Source organism: Anastrepha ludens, chromosome 4 (genome assembly GCF_028408465.1).
Source record: "Anastrepha ludens isolate Willacy chromosome 4, idAnaLude1.1, whole genome shotgun sequence".
Lineage (NCBI taxonomy): Eukaryota > Metazoa > Arthropoda > Insecta > Diptera > Tephritidae > Anastrepha > Anastrepha ludens.
In genome coordinates, this window is record NC_071500.1 from 130,846,296 (window position 1) to 130,870,714 (window position 24,419).

Here is a 24,419-nt window from a genome sequence, read left to right on the forward strand (position 1 = left end):
TGAATGTGTGTAAGCGGGAAAGCAATAAGAAACTGCTGTGAAGTAAATAGATGGTAGGTATGGAGGAGACGAAGCGATACAATGAGTGCGTTTGCCAAACGAGTGACGATAGTTGAAGTAGAAGGTTGTAAAATGACATTTCAACCGTTTCGGTGATCAAAGCAAATTGATTAACGCGCCTAAAGTAGGCAAAAAATACCATTGGAAGTGCAAAGAAATGTCAGCGTCAAGTGCAACACTGCACCCAAGTGTCAAATTTGAAGCTAATAAGGACAAAAATAAATAGTACAAATTTATGTGGAGTGATATAGAAAAAAAAAATGAAAACCTGAATTTAACACGAGAGAGGGGGGAGAGATCTAAACCGGGGCTCCCATGCATGGAACAACCAACTTAGAAGTTTCACTTCTACCGTGCGAGAGTTTTTTTTGTGACGCTCACATTAGCAGCATCTTTGATGCGTTTTATTTTCCAGGCTATGCATTTCTTTTGCAAAAAGGATTCACCTACAGTCAGAGTCTTTTTTCCTCTTATTCGTATAAATCAAACAATGCTTTCAAACAATCAGAAACACGACGCAACGTACTGGCTTACTTGACGACATTTTCAAAACGCCGATTTGCCTTACTTTAAAGCAAATTTGGCAGTTATTATAAAACGAACAATTGAGTGTAAAATGCAATTATATAGTAGTAGCTTTATAATAGTAGTAGTAAAAGTTGTTTTAAGATTTTGAAATTTCCATTTATTCTTTTATTTTGTACACACGGTATGAAATTTGGTCCAATACCTTATGCTCTTCGCTTTAAGTACGGCATTCGTTGTTTATAAAACTACATGAAATTTTAATACCTTCGCATAAGGAGTTCCAAAGAAAACCTATATGATATCTTCAGTTTATATAAGAGGTTTTACACCTCCTTTTCTAATGCCTACCACTTTTTATCATAAGACAGGTGTTGACAATTTGTGTAACTGTATAAAATTTCATTATTTTAGATTTTGTGGTCCCAAGAGAAAAGCGATTTGGAAATTTCAGTTTATATGGGAAATACCGCGTCCCCTTTCCCAACACCGTCCTATTTGGACCATAATAACGGTGTATTCAATTCTTACATTCAAGTTTCAGTTCCAAGTCTCATTTCGGTAGCTTAACTACTTTCAGAGATTATAGTGGTTTTCATATTTAGGTTAATATGTAAGATGACACGTGTCCGAGATATCGAGGTTAAAATTTCTGCACCAAAGGAAGTTATTTCGTTAAAATTCTATACATTAATTACTTTCAGAATTCTGATAAGTAGATGATCTACTTTTTCGAGCTTAACTCCCAATCCGTAATTAAAAATCGAGATTTCCCATACACAATTTCTCTCCCAAAATCCGAGATTATAAAACAATCCATACAACCCTTTGTTATCGATAATTATTATTTCGGATGTAAGGAGAAACATCAAAATAAAAACTAAATGAAATGGACGCCAGCAAAGAAAACAGGTCTGTAAATATCATTTTAATACAATTTTTGTTAAATGCTATTAATTATGGATTCATTTTACAGAAAAACGCATGTGCCCATAAACGTTTTGTCCTCTTATTACTTATTATAACATGTAATATAGAATTTCCCATGCGTATTGCTGCCACAATTTTTTGCAACCTCAGTAAACGTCGCTTACGAATTTCCTCCAACTGTTTATTATTAGGAGCCAATTGCGAAATTAAATAAGCTATTTCTTCTCTTTGTCTTTTCTTTAATTCAATTTCAATTTTGAAGGTAATCTGCCATATGTAAAAGGGTAGAATATTTTCGAGGATTTATTGGTAATTAATGCACATGTGAACGTACTTTTACACTTTCGTACGTCTCCTGTATCGACATTCAAGATGAGAGGCAATTTTTCTTTGGCCTTTGATTCAGGTAATCGTAACTTTTACGATGAAACAAGAGTTTTTAGGTGTTTTTTTTTTATTTATTTTATTTGTTACAGTCTTGTTTCCTTGTAAAAATAGATCTTAACTATAAATTCCATTGATTTTACTCTCTGCAAATCATCTCATACGATATAATGCAAATGGTGACCGCTCATTGCAGACCTCATACAATAAATCGTATTTTTTATAACATGAAACTGTCACTTTGGTGTTTTCACAGCTATATTATCATTTACACGATATCTGTGGTGGCAGCACTATAAAACTACCGACGCTTGAGTGTGTTTGTGCAACTTTGAAATGAATATCGCAGTGTTTTATTGTGCTTGACAATCAGGTGCATATCTGTGATTGGGTTTAATACAACTCACACAAATATACGCATTGTTTACGTTTTCGATTATTTATTCAGTGTAAAAGTTATGGGCCCCAACGATAAACTGTGCTTAATTGAAGGAATACATTAATTCTGATAAGTAAAAAATATGGAGGGGAGCTTTGAATTAAGTTTGGTTAGTGAAACTGCAACGACGTCTCCACAAACGGACGAACGTAACCACAATCCTATTATCCCTTTTTCATCGGAGTTTCGATTTTTGGCAATTCAATTTGCACACGAAAAAAATTTGAAAGCCCGACGGAAACTCTTGGAAATGTATGGAAATCATTTAATGAATTTCAAGCGTTCTATCCTTATTAACCGTCGACGTTGGCAAGAAAGATTGCATCGTCGGCAGGCGTTACTGCGATCATTTTTCATCCAACACATGATGGAATTGGAAACGAGTTTTTTAGAGCTTATTCCTATTCCGAAAATAGGTAGTATACAAGTAAAAAAAGAAACCATACCTCAGAACATTTCGTCAACTGGAGATTCCATCCACATGCACCGGTTTTACGAAGATGCAATGGGACTATCAAGTGAGGAACACTGGCTCTCAAGTTTTCATATCCAAAAATTATCTTTCAAATGGATCTGTAAGCAGTTAGAAGAAATTGTGCAGCCTGTAGGACAAAATTTCCCCTACCGAAAGATCATTTCCCATGAAAAAAAAATTGCTCTTGGCTTGTATGTATTTGCCAATGGTATCGACTACGTTGAAATAGCTCGTATATTTGAGATTCCATTTCGCACAACTATCTGTAAATTTATGAAATGTTTTGCTGAAGCGATTATAAGAAAATGGAGTAAACAATTTTTGACTATGCCGACAACTGAAGAAGAATATGATCGGATTGGGAATGCGTTTTACAACGCTTCTAATATGCCGCCAGTGGTCATGGGGGTGCTAGGAGTATGTGAATTGACAACCAAGTCGTTAAAACAAGTTAATATCAATGCACATGAGCCAGGAAATTCTACAATCATTATGCAGATGTTGATAGACAATAAATTGCTGTGAGAGATTATTTTTACTTATTATTGTCAGTGTTTAAAATATTTATTTACAGCTTCCGAAAAGTTAAACTAGATTCAAATCAACCAACCCTATTTCTGGAGGCAATAAATGAGATTTCAAATGTAAGAGCAAGCGTATATATTATATATATGTATATATATATCGGATATATGTATGTTGAAAATCTTTTTGTTCACCTATAGCTTCCACACAAATTAATTAATCAACATCCAGTTTCACGCTTCATTGTGACGCCAAATACCTATTACCCACTAAGAAAATGGCTCATGCACAAATATCAAGATCCTATGGAGCCACACGAATTTGACTTTAATGAAGCTGTTGACAATTTATTTGTCTTCAGAGACCGTGCTTTCCAACGATTGTTTGCACGGTGGCGCATTTTAAAGTGTAATGATGATCTCGATGCTCGAACGATGGAAAAAATTGCTCTGGCCTGTTGCATATTACATAATATCCTAGAATTGAACGAGGAACCGTTCGATAAGGAATGGATGAAATGGCTGGATATAGAAAACGCTAAATTTACTATGAGCACACGATTTAAGCCTGTGCTGAACGTTCTTCAGGGAAGAGCGTACTCATGGGAGGCAGACGGCGCATCTGAAGTACGTGAATTCCTTGGTCGAACTATAAGTTCGACGGAAATGTAGTATTTACCTACCGACCGACTTGACCCAGAAAATATTTCAACGGAAATTGCCAACTAGATATACTACGAATAAAATAAATAGTTTCAAGTTGTATACATACATATTTATTAGAATTAAAATATATATATGCATATATAACAAAGCAGTTTCAACCTTTTAGTATAAGCGTTGTGGGGGGCCCATTGAAGACTTGATGTGCAATGAACGCACGTTTTGCCAATTCTTCTTCAGCAGAGATACCAAGAAATTGATAGACAAGTGAATGTTTTGCACCAGTTCATCGGGTTTCATGTCAACATGTCCCACAGCAACGGACAAGCACAATACTTTTTTCATTTGGAACTTTATGGTTGACTTCACTTCTTCGATTTTGGCCATCATGGACTCGGTATGTGACAAAAGACCAGGGAACTTGCCAGCTTTGTTCAATCCTGGCCCCAATAGACGGGGAATTTGTTTGATCAATGACTCTGAAGCCAAGAAAGCGTCGTATGACTTAGCTAGCTTTTTCACTAACTTCTTGTTCTTGTTCAGCTTCTTTAAAGCCTCAGCATCCATGCATTCGACTCCATTAGCCTTGGCCTCATCACAGTGCTGCTGGTCACCGAGGATGCACACCTTCATTTTGGGGCGAGGAATGTTCTTCAACCTATCAAGACAATACAAAATTAGTAGACGTATGACATATCTTACCGTTTATAAATTTGCACATTAATCAACCAATATTATCCACAAAGTAACCAAAAGGCTCTTGTGGTTTTCAGGTAATACGTGCAATATACATATATTGAAACATTATTTCAAAAAACCTGAAAACAAAAATTCAAATTTCACCTACTTACACGATGGCACGTGTCTTTCTTTTATCTTAAGAACTAAAATCGGCCATTGGTAGACCTACTCAGTTTGCTTTTGAGACCCTGAGTGAAGGTCTGCCAAGAGAATTTTACAGCAAATATCACTTGATTAGCTGAGTTTTACAAACCATGTGCAATAAGCAAACTCACTATATCGCACATAGCAGTTCAACCCATGTGCTCACCCACGTACTTGACAGTGCCGGAGAAACGCTTATCCTTTTGGGGATCGTAATTTTTAAGACCGATCTGCAATTCAACCGTCTCCAAAAAACCACGTCTCTTCTTTTGAGAGAATCCCAAAGCCGCATTAACTGACTCATAAAGAGTATCTCGAGATACTTTCGACCTGCAAGCAAAAAGTTCAAAGATATTCTGTTAATAACCACTCGTTAAATTTTGTAACAAATAAAAATGTTCAAAATTTAAGCTAAAATCCTAAACCAGAAATATGTTTTAGGTTTATGCCAAAAATCTTGAGTTTGCTATAGCAATCATTTCCAAACTCCAACAAGTACTGATGAGACCAAGAAGCTGGTTTTAGATTGCATAAAAATGTAAATATGAATTTGAAAATAATTATTTGTGCCCATAAATAAGGATTGCTATAAAATCTTAAGATTAAAAAAGGAATAATTACTACTCACGCCATGTCTACAATCTCAAACGACGACCAACAGAGAAAAGAAAAACTTCTTTGCCTCTTAATTCGACATTCGTTACCAGCACTGCCAGCATTGCTTCTGTAGCAGTGCTACCAACAAAATGCAATAATTTGACCGTAGAGCGTCGCCACACGCGGTGTACAGAATACAGAGTGTGGAGCCTTCCGAAAATAGCTACTATTCACGAGTTTGACAACCGATGATGTCATTTCTGCATATAAGCAAACAAAACGAAGAAAAAATGCTTATTTGTGAAGAGGAAGATTAAAGAAAAGCAATGGAAACTACCAAACACCCATATAATAAGGTACCCCGCACGACACTAACCACCTCTTCACATGCCCCCCTTAAACCGACTCATCTAACCCCCCTCTCCCTCTGGACCCAACCCGTCGAAACAGCATGTTTCCTGGGCCTACCCCGAGATGAGCTAGACGAAGACGAACGATGATATGCCTACACTGACAGGGCTAACTATGCTGTTAACAACAACAACCAAACACCAAACGTTTCGTTCTACGTTACCGAAACGACCCGGATTTATATCCGGCCAAGGACTGTCACTCCAGCAGCATTCACCGTATGTAAGTATGGGGAATGTTTATGCTGCTACAACAACAACAACAACCAAATACCAGAAATTATGTCCACTCATACACCCTTTGTTGCAAAGACAAAAAAAAACGACAAAGAAGATTTATCTGAAGGAATTGTTGGTGCTTCACAAAATTTTTATTTGATACTCATAATAGTAATTTAATTTAATATTAATTTAAAAAGCACTGTTCTTAAAATCACTAAATATTTATCAACAATTAACTTCTCTTCATTTTGTTTATTTCAAGTGATGACGCCAATCGGTTGACAAAACCGCAAAAAGAAACTAGTGGTTTTCGGAATAAAAAATTGAGGTACTTTTTATTGAAATTCTCGCTATATATTAATATTTAAAAATATATTTTTATTATACATTTTCTTTGCTTTTATATGAAACAATGTAAACAAAATATTCAATAAGCTTTTATTTGGTATACGATTTTTTATTGGAAATTCCATTTTTTAAAGTTTTCCCTAAATATAAATCTGTCGCACACCAAATCCAATGCTAAATAATGTAGGCACTTTATACACAAAATTAAGCTCACACTTTGATTAAATAAAGTGGCAATACCAGAAATTATTTGCCGAAGTTTAGTTTCGTCACACATTTTGTGTTTACATTTCGTTATTGAAATATTGATGTAATTAACAATATTTAGCAAAATATTCTTTTACTGAAAATATCAAGAACATAGTGTAATTAGTACACAAGTTATGTAATACGGCAATTTGGTGCGTTATGGAATGAGTTTATTAGAGCTACAAAAAAATGTTACTGAATGTTTTTGTAGAATTGTGCGGTAAACTAGAAAATTACCTTTTATAAATGTGAGTTTTGGAAATAAAGGCAATAAGTAAAAAAAAAATTTACCAGTGTACATGTACATGTATATATTGCCCGATACTGAATAATATTATACAGCTGATGAACAATTAAAAAGCACAAACAAAAACAAGGGACGAGCTGCAAATATTTGATTTCCACCCCATCAGCACAGCACCAGTCAACGAAGATTTTCGACATAATACGACCACTGTCTTGCTGCTTTCAACACCGCTGTTTCAGTCATACTTTCCTCGGTCACCAGCAGCGGCTGGCATTTTCCATTTTCATTCTGTTATAGCGTGTTGAGTTGTGAAAAAAATATTGTATTTAGGTCGAAAAGAGCATCAACTCGTTAAATTATTAATTGGATTGGTAACGGATATCCCTGTTTTCCTCACGTATAACCATATATCTGTGATACATCTTACTAACAAGTTAAGAGTTGTAGTAAAAGGAATATAATTAAAACCTATTTGGAAGGGAAATGCTAATTATATAACTGCAATCTATAAAGTAAAGGAAACAAGTCCTGCCTCTAAAACGGTCTCGATACTTGCGTATATATACCGACTGCCCCCGAGGATATTAACTAATTCGGCGGTAAGTAAAATAGTCATTCCTGCAGAAATATAATATTTTGAATGACGAATAGATTTTGTATTCTGCAGAGCCTGTCAATTGTTGGGATTACGTTTGCTGCTTCAGCTATATCGACTTACAAATATATGTAAATGCTACAAATGTTGTAGTTTCTGAAAATATTTTTAAGTCATGGCGCGACCTGTGAATGAAACGCATGTAAGTGACAATGATTAAATAATTTTCGTGTTAAGATATGTTGTTATGTATACATTTTTTCGTGTAAATGAAGCGCAAATCCTTTGCTCGATTGATTTCCTTATACAGGGTCCTTCAAGTACGAGTGTACGAGACATTAGTGTTTTGTTTCTTACGGTTGTCACAGTTTGAGACTTTTAAGAGATCAGTATAAATCCTAGAAATTATGACGACACTCCGTCCGAGAAAAATGGTCGTGTTATTGGGTAACTTTTCACTGAAAATACAGCTGGAAATGCGCTTTAAGAGTGAAACCTGCGGTAGCACCCTAACAGGAACTGCTTGCTGAGCAGTTTGTTGTGCTCCATTACAGAGAGCATCTGTGCCTCATTGTGAAGGTGTTGAAGGGAGGACATCAGGAGGCAACCCGTCGCTGTCCGAATGGCAGTCTGAAGCTTTATCCACTGGGAGTCACTGATTCCAGGCGACCAGGCAGGCGCAGCATAGTTTAGAACCGGCCGGCCAATTGCCTTAAATGTCGATAGCAACAATTCTTTCTCTTTGCCCCAAGTGCTGCCGGCAAGCGATTTGAGGATCTTGTTGCGATTTTGGACTTCAGTGGCAATTGCGGTTGTGTGCGCAGAGAAGGAGAGCAAACTGTCAAAGGTTACACCCAAAATTTTGGGATTGTTTATAGTCGGAATTGGTGTGTCATCGACTTTAACCTTGAGGGGCAGTTTGACCCCCTTTCTCTAGGAAACGCTACTAGGAGAGTCCTCTCGCAGGGGCGGTTTTGGTTAAGCCCGCGGTTTATCTGGGCGTTTATGGCGGTGAGTGCTGTGGTGGTGCTATGCACTCGTCGGAAACCGTGCTGATGTAGGACTGGGGCCAGGTATTTCGTGAAGAGTGGGAGTAGGAGGGCTTCAAGTGTCTTCATTACTGGGGAAAGGAGAGTTATCGGACGATAAGATTCCCCTCGGTTGGCGGGTTTCCCTGCTTTCCTCTTGTCAGGGATAATGAGAGTGACCAAGGACAGATTGACGACCCTTGTGAGAAATCCTACTCCCAATGGTCCCAGGTGCTTTAGCATCAGTGTGTTCAGTCCGTCAGGGCTAATGGCTTTAGATGATTTTGATTTGTTGATGGCCTCCTGAACCTCTGGCACGACGTTTGGTTCTGTCGGCCGAGGGATGCAGAGGGAAAAGTCGGCTAAATTAGCTCGCGAATTTCTTCGGGTCCGACGAAGTGCAACCGTTAAAGGAGATGGCCACCTTGTCGTTGTGCTTCGTCAGGTTCGACAGGGACCTTACGGTGGACCAAAGCTTACTCACACCAGTGGTGAAATTGCAGGTCTTCAGGTGCTCAACCCATTTGGCCCGCTTGTGTTGATTTACCAGCTGCCGGATTTCCAAATTGAGATCCCTTATGCGGGGATCCCGGGATCGCACTGGCGTAGGTGAAGCGAGCCGCAGCAGCTGTGAACACCTAACGAAATGCGTATTCGTCTACGCGCACATCGGTGGGTGTGGAGAGAGCGGCGAAGGTATCCTCGGCAAATTCCGCGAATCTGGCCCAATTAGCTTTGTTAAAGTTAATGTCTGATCGGTGATTCGCGGAAACAAAGTTGGCAGGTCTCTCGATCGATATGATAATGGTCAAATGGTCCGATGCAGGTTATAGCATAGGTCGCCAGGTTATGCTATTTATCGACCAGCGCTAGCAATTATGTCAGGCGAGCTGCTGCAATTGCCCACTACCCTGGTGGGGGTGTCGTCGTTTACTGTGCTAAATGTGGAATCGTCTATCTGCTCTGCCAATTGATGTCCCCACGATCGTTTCGCTAGTTAGTTTGAATGGCAAAGATCATAATGCGCATTAAAATCACCTACAACCAATCGGTTTTCAATTCGGTTTCTGATGAGCGCACCAATATCAGGGTGATATGCAGTCGGGCAGCAGGTGATAGGGGGTGTGTAAATAATAAAAATTTCGAGCTCCGCATCGCCTGATCGGTCAGCTATGCCTTGACATTCTAAGGTGCTGTCTCTGTGGTCGATGCAACACGGGGGGTGAGGGACGCGTGTGGTTGTCTACGTTGGGCCTGCTGTACATTCCACTGTTGTTGTTGTGGCCTGATGGTGGTGGGCGGCCGCGCCACGGGGGGCGGTTGCGGATGCAGAGCTCTGCAGCAGGGGGCAACGAAGTCTGTTGTCCACTCACGGGTGGCGCGCATCCCGGAATATCTCCGAAAGTGGTGAAAGTGGCACCAGCCATTGTAAAAATTGCGTTTGACTGATGCCAGGCTCCGAAGTATTCTGGTCTGACACATGGAACAGACTGTGCGGGGGACCAAGAACTGCTGGTTTGCCCCGCACTGTGGTTGGAGCAGGAGGGAAGGGGATAGGCTGTGTTGGGGGAGTTGTGTTGCTCCGATAGGCTCCTTACCGTGGAGGTATGGGTTGTGGTGGCGGCTGGAAGTGCCGGCCTATCAGGGGGTAGCAGTCGTTGTGGCATCGGACGCCTGCTGGCGGGAGCAACCCGTGGCCACATACCGTGTGGAGCACTCCCTATGTGACTGAAGGCCTGAACAGGTCTTAAGGTGGCTGCACCCGTTCCACTTATTACACCTAACCGAGGTGGAGTTCGGATGGAGCCGTTTATGGCAGACGCAGCAATAGAGTACCTCTGGTCCAGGTTTTGGTCAATACCAGCCCTAAGGAGAAGTATTTGGAGCTAGATTGCTTCATGGAATTGCTCCTGGGGCGATAGAGGGGGATGATAAACGGTTCACTAGACAGGGCTAGTTTATTGGGGCGGCAGCCCTTGGTGGGGAAAACCCGAGTCATTCCGGTAACGTAGAACCGGCTGCCATGGGAATGGTCGCTTTGGATATGTTTGAGCGCCTTGTCATTTTCAATCATAAAAAGAAACAAAAATGAGAAAAAATCATCAAACACGCTGTTAACTTTTTAAAAACACATAATTTTATGTCACATAAATACATATATCGTCAAAAAATACTCATCTATTGAAGAATAACGTACGCACTTCTTCCATTTCTTACTTCCTTCATCAAACTAACTCACGCAAATAAATTACAATGAATAATTTCAACACTTGATTGTAATACAATTTAGCTACAGAAACTTCAACAATACATCAAAAAACATAACCATCTAAGCCCGTCCATGAAACTAAACAAGAAAAAAAAGAACTACGATGTCATAAGAGCGGTTGGAGCAGCACATGTTTGTACTCATATCTGTGTTTTATGAGAGAATTTTACTCATAAAAAAATCCCAAACCCGCCCCAAAAAAATTTGGATACGCGCCTGTACACCACTGTACACAGGCACGGCGAATAGAATACTTCTCATCATTCTTGACACACAAGTGAAGCTTTTGTTATTTGTTATAAAATTATATTATATACACACAGATGACTGTTCATACATACTAGCGTATGTATGCATATTGGTGCATAGTGTTACTCTCTATCGCTATTAAAACCACTACTCATCATTACGTAGGCCAATATTTATTTTTTGTTCATATTTATTTTTTTAACACTGACATTTGAGCTAGTAACTCTAAGCAGCGCCCGACCTGGGTAATCTTTTAGCCGACTGTGCTGTTCGTAGCCATGTGAAACGACGAGCACTACAAGCGACACGTATTGTGAGTAACCCTCGTCGCGTCCAGTCATGCTGAAATCGAAGTCAAATCAAAGCAACTAGACAAGAGAGCTCATTTCAAATTATACTGAGTTATTGATCGAAGGACTGCTGAAGTTCAACAATATAAATAGTGATATTAGTGCCGATAAAATCGAGAATATGAGTGATTTAGATGTAAGCATAATCTGCCTTATAAGAATGAAAGAAATACGGTTGTAAGATGACATTTTCAATGCTTAATTGACTTGTAATTCGTTTCGCACGGTGATAAAACGGAGATTACATCTACGCGTAAATTAAATAAACAAAAACTAGTAACGTCACCTTTAAAACTCGCCTATTGAAAAAGTGAATTTAAAGTTTTTCACCATAGAATTCTAGGTTAACCTTATCAAATTTTCTTTAAGTTAACTATTTTTGGTTATATAACTTAAAAGTACGTCTTGCTTCGCGCATAAATTAATGAAATAATCGATTTATCAACCTAATCCAGAGCTAAATTTATTTTAATACAGGCACATATATTATACATATGCCCTATATATGTATGTAGGTTTTATGTGTATTGACTAAAGTGAGTTCATAATTATTTGTGGGCAGAGATAAAAAATGCCGAGTGATAACAGGTTTCTAATCATTAAAACAATATAAATACCACTCGGAAGCGGCAAAAAATGTAGGTAGCTGCATATGGGAAAAAAGAGCAAGAAGCTGCTTGGCTTAAAAGTTTTAGGTTGTACTAGCTAGAGTATTTTATTATTACTAACTTCGACTCCAAGGTCAATCTAAATATTTACGACCAATTAATCGTGACGGAGAATTCTAGTTGCAAACGCAATCAAAATAGTGTCTGAAAATTTTATTTTTATTATATTCATATGTATATATTTGTAAATATTAGGATTCTTTTTTCTAGTAATGATTTCTTTTTCTATAGTTAGTTCCCATTGTGGTTGGTATTGCGGCTGTAGTGGCTGGTGCGGCCATCATTCATTACCTTCTCAATAAGAAGTCAAAGAAATCACGACCAGAACCCAATCGCACTGCGCGTCTACGCACATTGGTTGATCCGAATGACAAGTATCAGTTGCCACTAATTGAAAAAGAAATATTAAGCCACGACACACGACGTTTTCGCTTTGGCTTGCCTTCGAACCAGCATGTCCTTGGTTTGCCCGTAGGCCAACATATCCATTTGATCGCCACTATCGATGACGAATTAGTCATTCGTCCATATACCCCAATATCCAGTGATGATGAAGTCGGTTACGTCGATTTGGTAATTAAAGTATATTTTAAGAATGCACACCCTAAATTCCCATCTGGCGGCAAAATGACACAGTATTTAGAGCAAATGAATATCGGTGACAAAATTTCATTCCGCGGACCATCTGGTCGGTTACAATACCAGGGACAGGGCCGATTCCAGATCAAGAAGCTTCGCAAAGATCCACCAAAGACAGTTGTGGCGAAGCGTGTGAATATGATATCTGGTGGTACTGGTATCACGCCAATGTTGCAGCTTATACGGGATGTTCTAAAGCATAATGACAAAGATAAAACAGAGCTGGCTTTATTGTCTGCAAATCAGGTGGGATAATTAGAGTAAATGTATTTACGTATGTAATTTTTGTCTAATTTCTTATTACATTTCCTTTGGGCAGTCTGAAGCCGATATTTTGTTGCGCAACGAACTGGATGATTTAGCCAAGAAATATCCAGATCAACTGAAAGTGTGGTATACAGTTGACAAAGCTTCTGAAGGTACGTAGTAATCTGTAATAGATATAAAGTTTATTTGTTGGCTAGCATTTGAGAAGGGTAGCTTTTTTCCATACATAATACTTCTTTGTTGAGGATCTAGTTTCTGCCAAGCAAATTTATATGGTTGGATTTATCGTACACTCGTTTTCGTTATGAATAATAAACAACTTTCCAACAATTTATTTTTTAATTTTCTTTCTGAAAAAACTCGCCTTCATGGTTATTTCGTGAATTAAAAATGCCATACGGTTTATGTTTTTATTCTCGCGTACATTTCTGTGTTTGGGAAAATATAAAATTGCATATCTTCACAACTCTTGCTTGTTTTGAAATTATTTATTTGTTGCAAACAGTACCAAGATAAATATATAATTTCTTTGGAAATGCTGCTATTGGATAACTTGTTCACAAAAGTCTGGCTCTATAGTGCTGGATACATCAATGATGAAATGATGCGTTCTAACCTTTTCCCACCAAGCGCAGATACGCTTTGTTTGTTGTGTGGTCCACCGCCGATGGTCAATTATACTTGTATACCAGGCTTGGAGCGCATCGGTCATCACGCAGATATGCGATTTAGTTATTAAAAGAAGTGTAGGGGTTTTCTAAAAATAGTCGCTTAAAACCCGTAGGAAAACAATTTCGAGATAACATGATAACATGATAACATCAGGTATTAGATGTTAAAAAAATGTTTAGTATTTAAAAATATAAGTCAACAAAAAAACAGATAACATGTGTTTATACTACCCAATTATTTACTGTACAGGTTGGCCCTATGGAGTGGGATTTATAAACGAGGACATGATCAGGGAGCATCTCTTCCCTGCCTCTGCAGATACTTTGGTGTTAATGTGCGGCCCGCCACCCATGATAAATTTCGCATGCAATCCAGCTTTGGATAAATTGGAATACCATCCAGATACAAGATTCGCATATTAAATTTTGGTTGCATTTAAAAATATAGAAAGGAAGGTGAACAACAAATGAATGCCGCTAGCGTAATAATTCGAATTTTATTTAAGATTGTTATAAAATTAAAATTGTTTTAGATAATTTCTTTAGGTATAATTAATTGCAGGCATTTGAATTATATTAAACCTTGTAAAATAGTGCTGCAATGTACAGCAATTATTTAAACAAAATAAAACTATAATTATTTACAACATACTGTGAATTTTAAAAGAGCAACAGACAACTGAAAAACGTAAAATTTCTATAAAAAATGTAATGTTATTTTTAAAATAAAAATAAAGCCAAACAAAAATGTAATACATTTAGATTTGTACTGAAAAAAAAATTGCTTCCTACTCGCTTTTTTGCTTGTGGGAAATATTGGCAGAAATTGTTTATTTCAACACCCACAGCTTGTAAATTAAATGCATGAACCGGCGAATTGCTAATTCATTCAGACAAATTTGTTAAGCAAATTGCAAAGGCCGTTCATCCACTCGCTTAAAAATGTGTCGTGAATCGGTTGTGCAGCTGCACATTCCACTGCTTAATTCCGCCAGACTTGACTTTGACCGAGCACATTTTATTTGAATTTGTATAAGAGGAAACATAAAATATGTAAGGTGGTTGCCACCGTAGAGGTTCTATTTGTGGTGCTGGGTGGTTGCGCAAGTGCATTGTCGGATGGCGGGAACTGCATGTGGCCACAAACTATGTATCTTAAAGCCTGAGCAGGTCTTAAGGGGACACCACCCGTTGCACTGGTTGCATCTAACCGATGTGGAGTTTGGCTGTAGCCGTCCTTGGCAAACGCAGCATAAGTAGACTTCGGGTCCAGGGTTAAGCTCAAAGCCAGCGAAGTATTGGAAGCAGTCTTGCTGCATGGAGCTTCTCCGATAAACGAGGGGTGGGGTTCAGCGCACTAGGATCGGAAAAGGCTGATCCCCGGAACCCTTGCACGATGTTGATTATGTTGGATTTGGTCAGTGCTTATTGTATATACATAAATATGTAAATAATAGGCCCAATTCAATAAGCTACAAAACATAAATGATTTTCAGAAAGCTTTATTAATGTCACGCTGTAGGAATCATGACGCTGTAGCTTAGCAATCTAATATTTCTCACATACATACATATGTACTTATATATGTATATATGTTTGGTAAGTTTCTCAGCAACCAAACAAACAAAGTCAAGGTTCTGCAAGTGACCGTTTCAAATAGTTACTTTACAAAGAGTTTGCATTTTAAGTATTGACTGAATTTTTAATCAACAATAGTAAGTTTATTTTGCTTTCAGTTTTTCAAATTTATGAATCGAGATTTAATTATATTTTCACCAAATTTATTTATCTATTGAATTAACTCCAAATATAGCCAATTTTATCTGACCAACGCAAACATGTTAAAGATTCCTATCTCAACGAAAGATGACATAAACGAATCAGCAAAGCTTCAGCGGCGTTCCCAGTTCGAAGACGAACGAAAAAAACGAATATTCAATGCTAAGCAGAGACTCTTTGGCGTGTGTTCTCCACAAGATATAAAAATGCTTAAAATTTCTAAAAACTTTTTTTCTTTAGTTAGACTTGCAGGCTTTGGAGCGTCAAATCGCAGAAAAAAAGAAGCAAAGGCAAGTTGAAGCCGAATGCGAACGTCTCTATGAAGACCAGACTCAGCGTCAGCAGCTTGTCGTTTACGCAAAGTCTTTGGAAATGGATAAGAGGAAACACGTTGCTGAAGCAGATCTAAATTACTATCGCTGCCGTTTTCAGAGTAAAGATCAGCGGCGCGAGTTTGATTTAAATGATCCGAATTGGATCAAGAAAGCTCTGCCTGCGCGTATTGCCGATGATGATACACGCCTAGGTATTTCTAGTGCACAAGTTTTTTCCGGCGAAGATCTCGGCCACAGCGAGCGCAAATTGCGACAGAGAGCTCAACAACGTGCTTGGTTAGATCAACAAGTTCAAGAACGCAAAAAAGCTGAGGAAGAACGCATTACAGCTGATTTAGTTATGCAAGAGTCATTAGTTTCGCGCGAAAAACGTCTTGAGGATATGGCAAACGCAGAACAGAAAATACGTAACCAGATGACCGCTGCTATTTGTGATTTTAACTCGCAATTAGCGAAATCTAAACGCTCCGACCGTGCTCGCGAAAAAAAGGAGAACGGCGAGGATGATCTGGCCGAAATCTATAACATGCTTACCAGTGATATGCTAACTGAGAATCCTGATGTGGCACAGTCCCGAACGAATCCAAAAAAGAAAATAGCATTCATGTATCGAGGTATGACCGACGAAGAGCTAGCCAAGTTCCGTGAAGAACAGCTACAACAGAAAATTATTAACAAGGAGAGACAAGCTGAGCAACAGCTTATGGATAAGCAGTGGGAACAGTATGCCCTTAATATGGACCGCGAGTTGATGCTAAAGCAGTTAGATTTGGAGCGGAAACAGAAGGAACTGTTAGATGATCACAAACACTACAATGCGCGACTTGCGATGGAGCAAAAAATGCAAAATGATATCAAAAACAAAGTACTAAACAAAAATTACGTCTCCGAAGAGTTTTACGATCAGTTCAACAAAACTTCACGTTAAATGGGAACTCCAAGCTCAAATTTTATATAAAACTTGGACATGCCTGAAATCAATTATGGAATAAATTTTAAGATTTATCTAACGTAGTATCAATTGCTATGTATAAGAACCGAAATTTTGTACATATGTATGTATTAAATGATTTAAAAAGTATAGCCTTCTGATTTCAAAATGATAAAACGATCGTAGTGGTGGCGCAAAAATAAAGTTTAATAAAATATATACACAGGCAGAAAAGTCAACCTATTCAGTGAATCATGATAGTGATAGGCGAGACAATCGCCTAAAACATGGCAATGCTTTATTGCATAGATAATGCATAGCATAGATCATAGATAATAAGATGCGAAACTCTTTCATTGTGAGTGAAAGCGCGCTCATAAGCTCATAAGCTCGCTTCAAACTTGGCACCATTCACACATTATGGGATGATGGGCAGCTGATGGGCAGCTGATGGGCGAAATGACAGGCTGCCAGAAAATAACTGACGAAAACCGTTCGTGCCGCGATTGAAATATTTATAAATTAATTCTATTGAAACGTAATATTTAAGATAAATTGAAGTGGGTTTTTAGAGTTTTCCAAAGCCTCTTATATCCTTTTCGACTTCTACTTTTAATTAGTCTTGTGTACATATGCATATGAGTACGTTTTACTCGTACTTACATGTAATTTTATTGAAAACTGTGTGTTGACTTATGTCTGCAAATTTGAATATACAAAAATACTTTATGCTTGAAAAGCGTAGGTAAGGGAATTGAATTTGAGTTTGAGATATTTTACAAAGATTAAAGGTTATCTGCTCTAACTTATTCTGTTCCTTGGTTCAGCATTTCATTTTTTGTTGTCCACTTTTTATGCTTTACTAAAAAATTGCTATATTTTATGTATTTATTTATGACTTATGTTTTTCGTGTTCATTAATTTTGAATAATTTCATTTAAATATTAATTTTTTGCTTATTTATATATTTTATACTGACTATGCCAATTTTTATTATATGTATGTACCGCGCAGTAAATACTAACCTTTATTATGGTGTGGAAACTGAAAATTCCCAATTTTTTGGGAATACCCTATGGGAATTTTGTTTTCCATACTTATAGCGATTAGCAAAAGATAAATAGGATAAACGTTTAGCTAATTTACCGCCTGAAGAAAAGTTAGCTTAAAAGCTACCCTGGAAATTGCGTAAAAACATCATGGGAATGTTACTGTGGCGGTAGGTATTTGTTGTTTATAAGTTTTAGTTGCATGAAATGTATGCATGTTGTATGCCCTTAAAATATATTCCATTTGGAAGCCTTCGTTGCTTAATTCATGAACATTTATAGAACATTTATTTCGGAATCAATGATGATCGATTTTAAATTTTTTCTTATGATAAAAGAAAAACTTGATTTTTATAATCTGTATTTAGAAAATAAGTTTTGACGTGATAACGTCTTATAATTCGATTTAACAGGCTGCACGCACGAAAAAATGAGTCGTTACCTTGCTCATTAGTGTTACCTTGCTCATATGTCGTTACCTTGCTCATTTGTGTTACCTTGCTGATATGTCGTTACCTTGCTCATTGCCGTTACCTTGCTCATTTGTCGTTACCTTGCTCATTGCATTGAATGAACTGCAAGGTGGATTTATTAAGGTGACAGCATTCACCCAGCTGAATTTTTCACCGTAGGTATGGCTTACGTCAAAATGATATGCATTGTTTGTATGTATTGGTATGTTTACATTCGTATGTTTACATTTGCTTGCTGATTTTGACGTGATGGTTGGACCAAACGCAACAACAAATACATGTAGGGTTTTACTTATATGTGTTTGCTGTCACCTGTAATAAATTCGCCTTGATGAACTGCAAGCGAAAGCGCGGAACGAACGACAAAGCAAACAAAGCAAACGAACGGCAACGTTCGACATCTTGCTCTCTCCTACTTAAGTGAGCGCATATATGTATGTATATGCGCATATGTACATATATAAATTCACGTATTTGTATTTGCATATGCCTTCTTATTGATTATTATTAATTTGATTCACTTGAAGAATTTAAAATAAAACCAAGTTTGTTAATAATACCTGTTGTTTTAATGTTATTATTATTAATTTTTTTATTATATATGAAGGAAAAAATGTATGGTATTGTAATATTTACCATATACCTTATAAGATATGTTGTATACTAATATATGTATATAAACATGAATATACATATACAATTTCGCGCAATTCTCAAAAAGAACAAATCTATATGTAAAGATGCATAGAAGTCATATGGACATATCAAATATAGGAATCTATTCCGTACGCAAGCAAATGTAAGCTAATGTGCTTGAACTGCAAGCGAGAGCGCGGAACGAACGACAAAGAGCACAATCGGCCCCCGCGTTCGGCAACGTTCGACATCTGGCTCTGTCCTACTTGAGTGAGCATATATATGTACTAGCAAACCCGGCCCCCTTCGCTGGGCACACTAAAATGGAATAGATATGGTTTAGATCAGCTTCCATTTGATACCCATATTGTACATACACAACCAAAGGTTACCCGGGTCCACGTTTTGACCTATATCTCGAGACCCCAGTCACGGAGCGGCATGAAAAATACTCTGTACTAAAGCATTCACCAACAGCTTCAATTTGATATCCATATTGTACAAACACATTCTAGGGTCCACGTTTTGGTCTCTATCTCGAGACCCTAGTCACGGAGCGGCATGAAAAATACTCTGTACTAAAGCATTCGCCAACAGCTTCAATTTGATACCCATATTGTACAAACACATTCTAGGCTCCACGTTTTGGTCTCTATCTCGAGACCCTAGTCACGGAGTGGCATGAAAAATACTCTGAACTAAAGCATTCACCAACAGCTTCCATTTGATACCCATATTGTACATACACGTCCGAAGGTTACCCGGGTCCACGTTTTGACCTATATCTCGAGACCCTATTTACCAATAGGTATCCAAACTATACGGAAACCATCTTCAATACCTCCTTAACAATGTGTGTAAGTTTGGTTTAATTCGGTTCAAAGACACGGCGGGTCCACGTTTTGGCATGTATTTCCAGACCCTAGTCATCAATAGGTATGAAAATTACCCCGTATTAAAGCACTTATCAACAGCTTTCATTTGATACCCATATTGTACATACACAACCAAAGGTTACCCGGGTCCACGTTTTGACCTATATCTCGAGACCCCAGCCACGGAGCGGCATGAAAAATACTCTGTACTAAAGCATTCACCAACAGCTTCCATTTGATACCCATATTGTACATACACATCCGAAGGTTACCCGGGTCCACGTTTTGACCTATATCTCGAGCCCTATCCACCAATAGGTATCCAAACTGTACGGAAACCATCTGCAATACCTTCTTAACAATGTGTGTAAGTTTGGTTTAATTCGGTGCAGACACGGCCGGTTAGCGAACACACACAAAAAGTTGACTTTATTTTATATATAAGATTTTTTTGAGTTTGTGTCCGAAAAATCCAAATATCTTACGGAACCCTATTTTTTTCCAAAATAAAATGTAATCCATGTTACTCGTGGATGATGTAGCTTTCGAATGGTGAAAGAATTTTTAAAATCGGTCCAGTAGTTTTTGAGCCTATTCGTTACAAACAAACAAACAAACAAACAAACAAACAAACAAACAAACAAACAAAGTTTTCCTCTTTATAATATTAGTATAGATGTATATGCACATATGTAGGTATATAAATTCACATACTTGTATTTGCATATGCCTTCTTCCTGTGTGCATGGTAATGAACCATTTCTCTGTTGAGAATAGGACGATGATAGAAAAAGTAGGAAATGAAAGGGATGTTTCGAGTGTAAAGTGTCTTGAAAAAGGCAAATCGATGATGGTGCCTCTTAGTGTTGTTGACTTATTAACGTCTGATGCACAATCGAAATTGAACATCTCTTTTATGAATTGATAAATGTTTCGTCATTTTTCACGTTTGTGTAAATGTAACTTGACCTATTCCATTGCAATTCCATTTACCTCCTCCTCTATATCCATACAAAATATCTATCAAACAAATAAAATTAAAATTTTGTTTTGAAAATTGCAACCATTCCATCAATATTTTCTTATGACGTTGTCGCGTTAAACTATCGTCAGTAAACCGACTTTACAGACAACCTCTTTTTATTATATATGAAGGAAAAAATGTATGGTAATATTTACCATATACCTTATAAGATATGTTGTCTATACTAATATTATAAAGAGGAAAACTTTGTTTGTTTGTAATGAATAGGCTCAAAAACTATTGGACCGATTTTAAAAATTCTTTCACCATTCGAAAGCTACATCATCCACGAGTAACATGAATTATATTTTATTTTGGAAATATGGCTCGAGATATAGGTCAAAACGTGGACCCGGGTAACCTTCGGATGCGTATGTACAATATGGGTATCAAATGGAAGCTGTTGGTGAATGCTTTAGTCCAGAGTATTTTTCATGCCGCTCCGTGACTAGGGTCTCGAGATAGAGACCAAAACGTGGACCCTAGAATGTGTTTGTACAATATGGATATCAAATTGAAGCTGTTGGTGAATGCTTTAGTACAGAGTATTTTTCATGCCGCTCCGTGACTGGGGTCTCGAGATATAGGTCAAAACGTGGACCCGGGTAACCTTTGGTTGTGTATGTACAATATGGGTATCAAATGAAAGCTGTTGATAAGTGCTTTAATACGGGGTAATTTTCATACCTATTGATGACTAGGGTCTGGAAATATATGCGTCGTTATCTTGCTCATGCGTCGTTACCTTGCTTGAGCAGCATGTTATGTTATGTTATGTTATGTTATGTTATGTTATGTTATGTTATGTTATGTTATGTTATGTTATGTTATGTTGTGTTATGTTATGTTATGTTAAAGTATATTATGTTATACGACTGAAGGCCTCGTAGCTAGCGTCGCTTTTCTTAATTTATACTGTACTTTTTAATTGTATAATTTGTTATAAATAAATAAATAAATATTACGTTATGTTAATGTTAACTCATTCTCTATATCCAAACAAAATATCTATCAAACAAATAAAATTAAAATTTTCTTTTGAAAATGCAACCATTCAATCAGTATTTTGTTATGACGTTATCACGTTAAACTATCGTCAGTAAACCGACTTTACAGACAACCTCTTTTTTTTTAACCTTGTAAAATAGATTGAAAAATAAATTATTTAAGGTGAGGAAGAGGTGATAATTCGAAGCCAGCATCAAGCTTTAATGCACCACTACATAAACCACCGCCAGATAAAATTATTGCCAGTTCTTGTGGACCTGTATTGATAAGTGTTGGTACGTCTTTTCGATGATTTTAAATGAATTAAATAAAAGGACAACCGTCACTCAGTAAATTAGCATACGTGTTTAAATGTTACGTTTGCACCACTAGCTCAGCAAACGTATATAATCTTGAATTATAATGTTCTGGCAAGTGCCAAAAACCTACTCACCAAATAAAAAATTGAATCAGACAGCTCATTTGTGTAATAAAAATAGATAAACCACAGAAAACATAAATACATTAAATGTGTTAATCCATTAACGTTCTCTTGTAGAAGTATTCCCAAACAAACAAATGTAAACAAAGCAAGTCATTTTGACGTTGTTCATATTTACGGCGAAAAACTCAGCAGGGTGGTTGTCATCACCTTAATAAATCCACCTTGAGCACATGTATGTATATAAGCAGAGGTGCATGCGCATAGGGTATCCAGTTGGAAGTTGAACTTGTAAGCATAGATAACTGGATGGGAAACTCTTTTTCTCGTGAGAGCGCTGAAAAATGTGCATTTTTTATAACATTCGCCAATATTGCCACACCGGTAGAAACATGAATTGGGTATTTTTTACACAAAGGTCTGGAATTTTTAGTTTCCACACCACCATTGAGGTTAGTATTCAGTTTGCGGTTGCCCAATAGCCTTATATCACTCGTAAACACCTACATATACTAAAAATAAGCACAATGGCAGGCAGCCAGAATAAACGCGCGAAAAATAACTGACGAAAACAGTTCCTTTTTGCTTAATGGAGAAATGACGCATTAAAATGTTTATAATTATTTGTCTTAAAATTAATTCAATTGAAATGTAATAATTGAAGTGAGTTTGTAGTATCCAAAGCTCGTTATATCCCTTTCGACTTCTACTTTTATTAGTCTCTTGTACATAATGTAATTTTATTGAAAACTGTGTGTTGGTTTATGTAAATTTGTATATACGTAAATATTCTATGGTTGAAAAGAGTAGGGAAGGGAATTGAATTTTAGTTTGAGATATTTTACAAAAATTAAAGGTAATCTGCTTTAACTTATTCTGTTCGTTGTTTGAGGATTTTTTTTTTTTTTACCCACTTTCTATGTTATATTAAAAAATAGCAATATGTCATGGTTTTAATTATAACTTATGTTTTTCGCGTTCATTATTTTATTATTATTAAATTACTTTTGTATTTCAGTTTTAAATAATTTCATTTACATATCAATTTTTAAATTTTTTGCTTATTTATATACATATTTCATACGGATTGTTCTTATTTTTAGTATATGTAGGTGTTTACGAGTAATATACTATTGGGCAATCGCACACTAAATACTAACCCCAATGGTGGTGTGGAAACTAAAAATTCCCAATTTTTGTTTAAAAAAATACCCAATTCATGTTTCTACCGGTGTGGCAATATTCGAAATGTTATAAAAAATGCACATTTTTCAGCGCTCTCACGAGAAAAAGAGTTTCACATCTAGTCATCTATGGCGTACATGTCAAGGCGAATTTATTACAGGTGACAGCAAACACATATAAGTAAAACCCTACATGTATTTGTTGTTGCGTTTGGTGCAAGCATCACGTCAAAATCAGTAAGCAAATGTAAACATACGAATGTAAACATACGAATGTAAACATACCAATACATACAAACAAAGCATATCATTTTGACGTAAGCCATACCTACGGCGAAAAATTCAGCTGGGTAAATGCTGTCACCTTAATAAATCCACCTTGAGTAAAACCCTACATGTATTTGTTGTTGCGTTTGGTGCAACCATCACGTCAAAATCAGCAAGCAAATATAAACATACGAATGTAAACATACCAATACATACAAACAAAGCATATCATTTTGACATAAGCCATACCTACGGTGAAAAATTCAGCTGGATGAATGCTGTCACCTTAATAAATTCGCCTTGGTACATGTCAAGTAAAGTGTTGGAAATAAAGTAGAGTAAGTGTGTTGCCATTAATTTGAGTTTTTTATTTGATAATCTAGTGATCGAAATCAGATTTATTTGAATTTTAAAGTTAGAAAATTATTTTAAAACACAACACAACTATTTCTGTTGGACAAATGCAACAGTTCGAAGCAATTTCGTCTGCGAGTTTTTTTGCGCCATCTATAAATCATTTTTTGATTAATTCAACATTTTTATTCTGTCTAATATTTTTTCAACATACATTCAATATTCCGCACTTCCGTTTCTTGATAATTTTTTCTGTTCATTGAATAAAGCGTGCTCTGAGCAATAGGTTATGGGCCCGGCACTATACTAAAATAAAAAAATACCAGTCTAACGGTTAGACGCGATAGAAGTGAAACCTTCCGTAAAACAAACTGAGAGAGAATGAGACG

General features: G+C 37.0%; 4 protein-coding genes across 7 annotated transcripts; 3 read left to right on the forward strand and 1 right to left on the reverse strand.

Moving 5' to 3' along the window:
- Positions 1-2,189: 2,189 nt before the first annotated feature.
- Positions 2,190-4,109, forward strand: LOC128861237 (uncharacterized). Its single transcript, XM_054099213.1, has 3 exons — positions 2,190-3,334; positions 3,388-3,457; positions 3,539-4,109. The coding sequence occupies exons 1-3, from the start codon at positions 2,421-2,423 to the stop codon at positions 4,007-4,009; spliced, it is 1,455 nt and encodes a 484-aa protein (XP_053955188.1). The 5' UTR covers positions 2,190-2,420; the 3' UTR covers positions 4,010-4,109.
- Positions 4,091-5,622, reverse strand: LOC128861238 (60S ribosomal protein L10a-2). The gene is made up of 3 exons (XM_054099214.1): positions 5,514-5,622; positions 5,060-5,215; positions 4,091-4,658 (listed from the first exon to the last, which is right to left on the reverse strand). The coding sequence occupies exons 1-3, from the start codon at positions 5,516-5,518 to the stop codon at positions 4,166-4,168; spliced, it is 654 nt and encodes a 217-aa protein (XP_053955189.1). The 5' UTR covers positions 5,519-5,622; the 3' UTR covers positions 4,091-4,165.
- Positions 5,623-6,736: 1,114 nt separating this feature from the next.
- On the forward strand, positions 6,737-14,447 carry LOC128861239 (NADH-cytochrome b5 reductase 3). 4 transcript variants are annotated; one of them, XR_008454354.1, is made up of 6 exons: positions 6,737-7,557; positions 7,626-7,755; positions 12,349-13,002; positions 13,076-13,175; positions 13,590-13,848; positions 13,945-14,033. XR_008454354.1 is itself a non-coding variant. In XM_054099216.1 (5 exons), the coding sequence occupies exons 2-5, from the start codon at positions 7,729-7,731 to the stop codon at positions 14,115-14,117; spliced, it is 954 nt and encodes a 317-aa protein (XP_053955191.1). In that variant the 5' UTR covers positions 6,745-7,557; positions 7,610-7,728; the 3' UTR covers positions 14,118-14,447. The 4 variants fall into 4 exon arrangements, 3 of the variants coding, with proteins under 3 accessions (XP_053955191.1, XP_053955190.1, XP_053955192.1); XM_054099216.1 differs by lacking the exon at positions 13,590-13,848 and having other exon boundaries at positions 6,745-7,557; positions 7,610-7,755; positions 13,945-14,447; XM_054099215.1 differs by lacking the exon at positions 13,590-13,848 and having other exon boundaries at positions 6,745-7,557; positions 13,945-14,447.
- A 978-nt stretch (positions 14,448-15,425) lies between these two features.
- LOC128862583 (RIB43A-like with coiled-coils protein 2) lies at positions 15,426-16,891 on the forward strand. The gene is made up of 2 exons (XM_054101305.1): positions 15,426-15,655; positions 15,714-16,891. The coding sequence occupies exons 1-2, from the start codon at positions 15,533-15,535 to the stop codon at positions 16,734-16,736; spliced, it is 1,146 nt and encodes a 381-aa protein (XP_053957280.1). The 5' UTR covers positions 15,426-15,532; the 3' UTR covers positions 16,737-16,891.
- Positions 16,892-24,419: the final 7,528 nt, after the last annotated feature.

Coding starts and splice junctions, on each gene's coding strand:
- LOC128861237 (XM_054099213.1), top strand. CDS start 2,421: ATGGAGGGGAGCTTTGAATTAAGTTTGGTTAGTGAAACTGCAACGACG. Junction 3,335..3,387: donor TTGATAGACAATAAATTGCT/GTGAGAGATTAT, acceptor ATTTATTTACAG/CTTCCGAAAAGTTAAACTAG. Junction 3,458..3,538: donor CAATAAATGAGATTTCAAAT/GTAAGAGCAAGC, acceptor GTTCACCTATAG/CTTCCACACAAATTAATTAA.
- LOC128861238 (XM_054099214.1), bottom strand. Junction 4,659..5,059: donor CGTTTCTCCGGCACTGTCAA/GTACGTGGGTGA, acceptor TTGTCTTGATAG/GTTGAAGAACATTCCTCGCC.
- LOC128861239 (XM_054099216.1), top strand. CDS start 7,729: ATGGCGCGACCTGTGAATGAAACGCAT. Junction 7,756..12,348: donor GACCTGTGAATGAAACGCAT/GTAAGTGACAAT, acceptor CTTTTTCTATAG/TTAGTTCCCATTGTGGTTGG. Junction 13,176..13,944: donor AGTTGACAAAGCTTCTGAAG/GTACGTAGTAAT, acceptor TTTACTGTACAG/GTTGGCCCTATGGAGTGGGA.
- LOC128862583 (XM_054101305.1), top strand. CDS start 15,533: ATGTTAAAGATTCCTATCTCAACGAAAGATGACATAAACGAATCAGCA. Junction 15,656..15,713: donor CTAAGCAGAGACTCTTTGGC/GTGTGTTCTCCA, acceptor TTTTTTCTTTAG/TTAGACTTGCAGGCTTTGGA.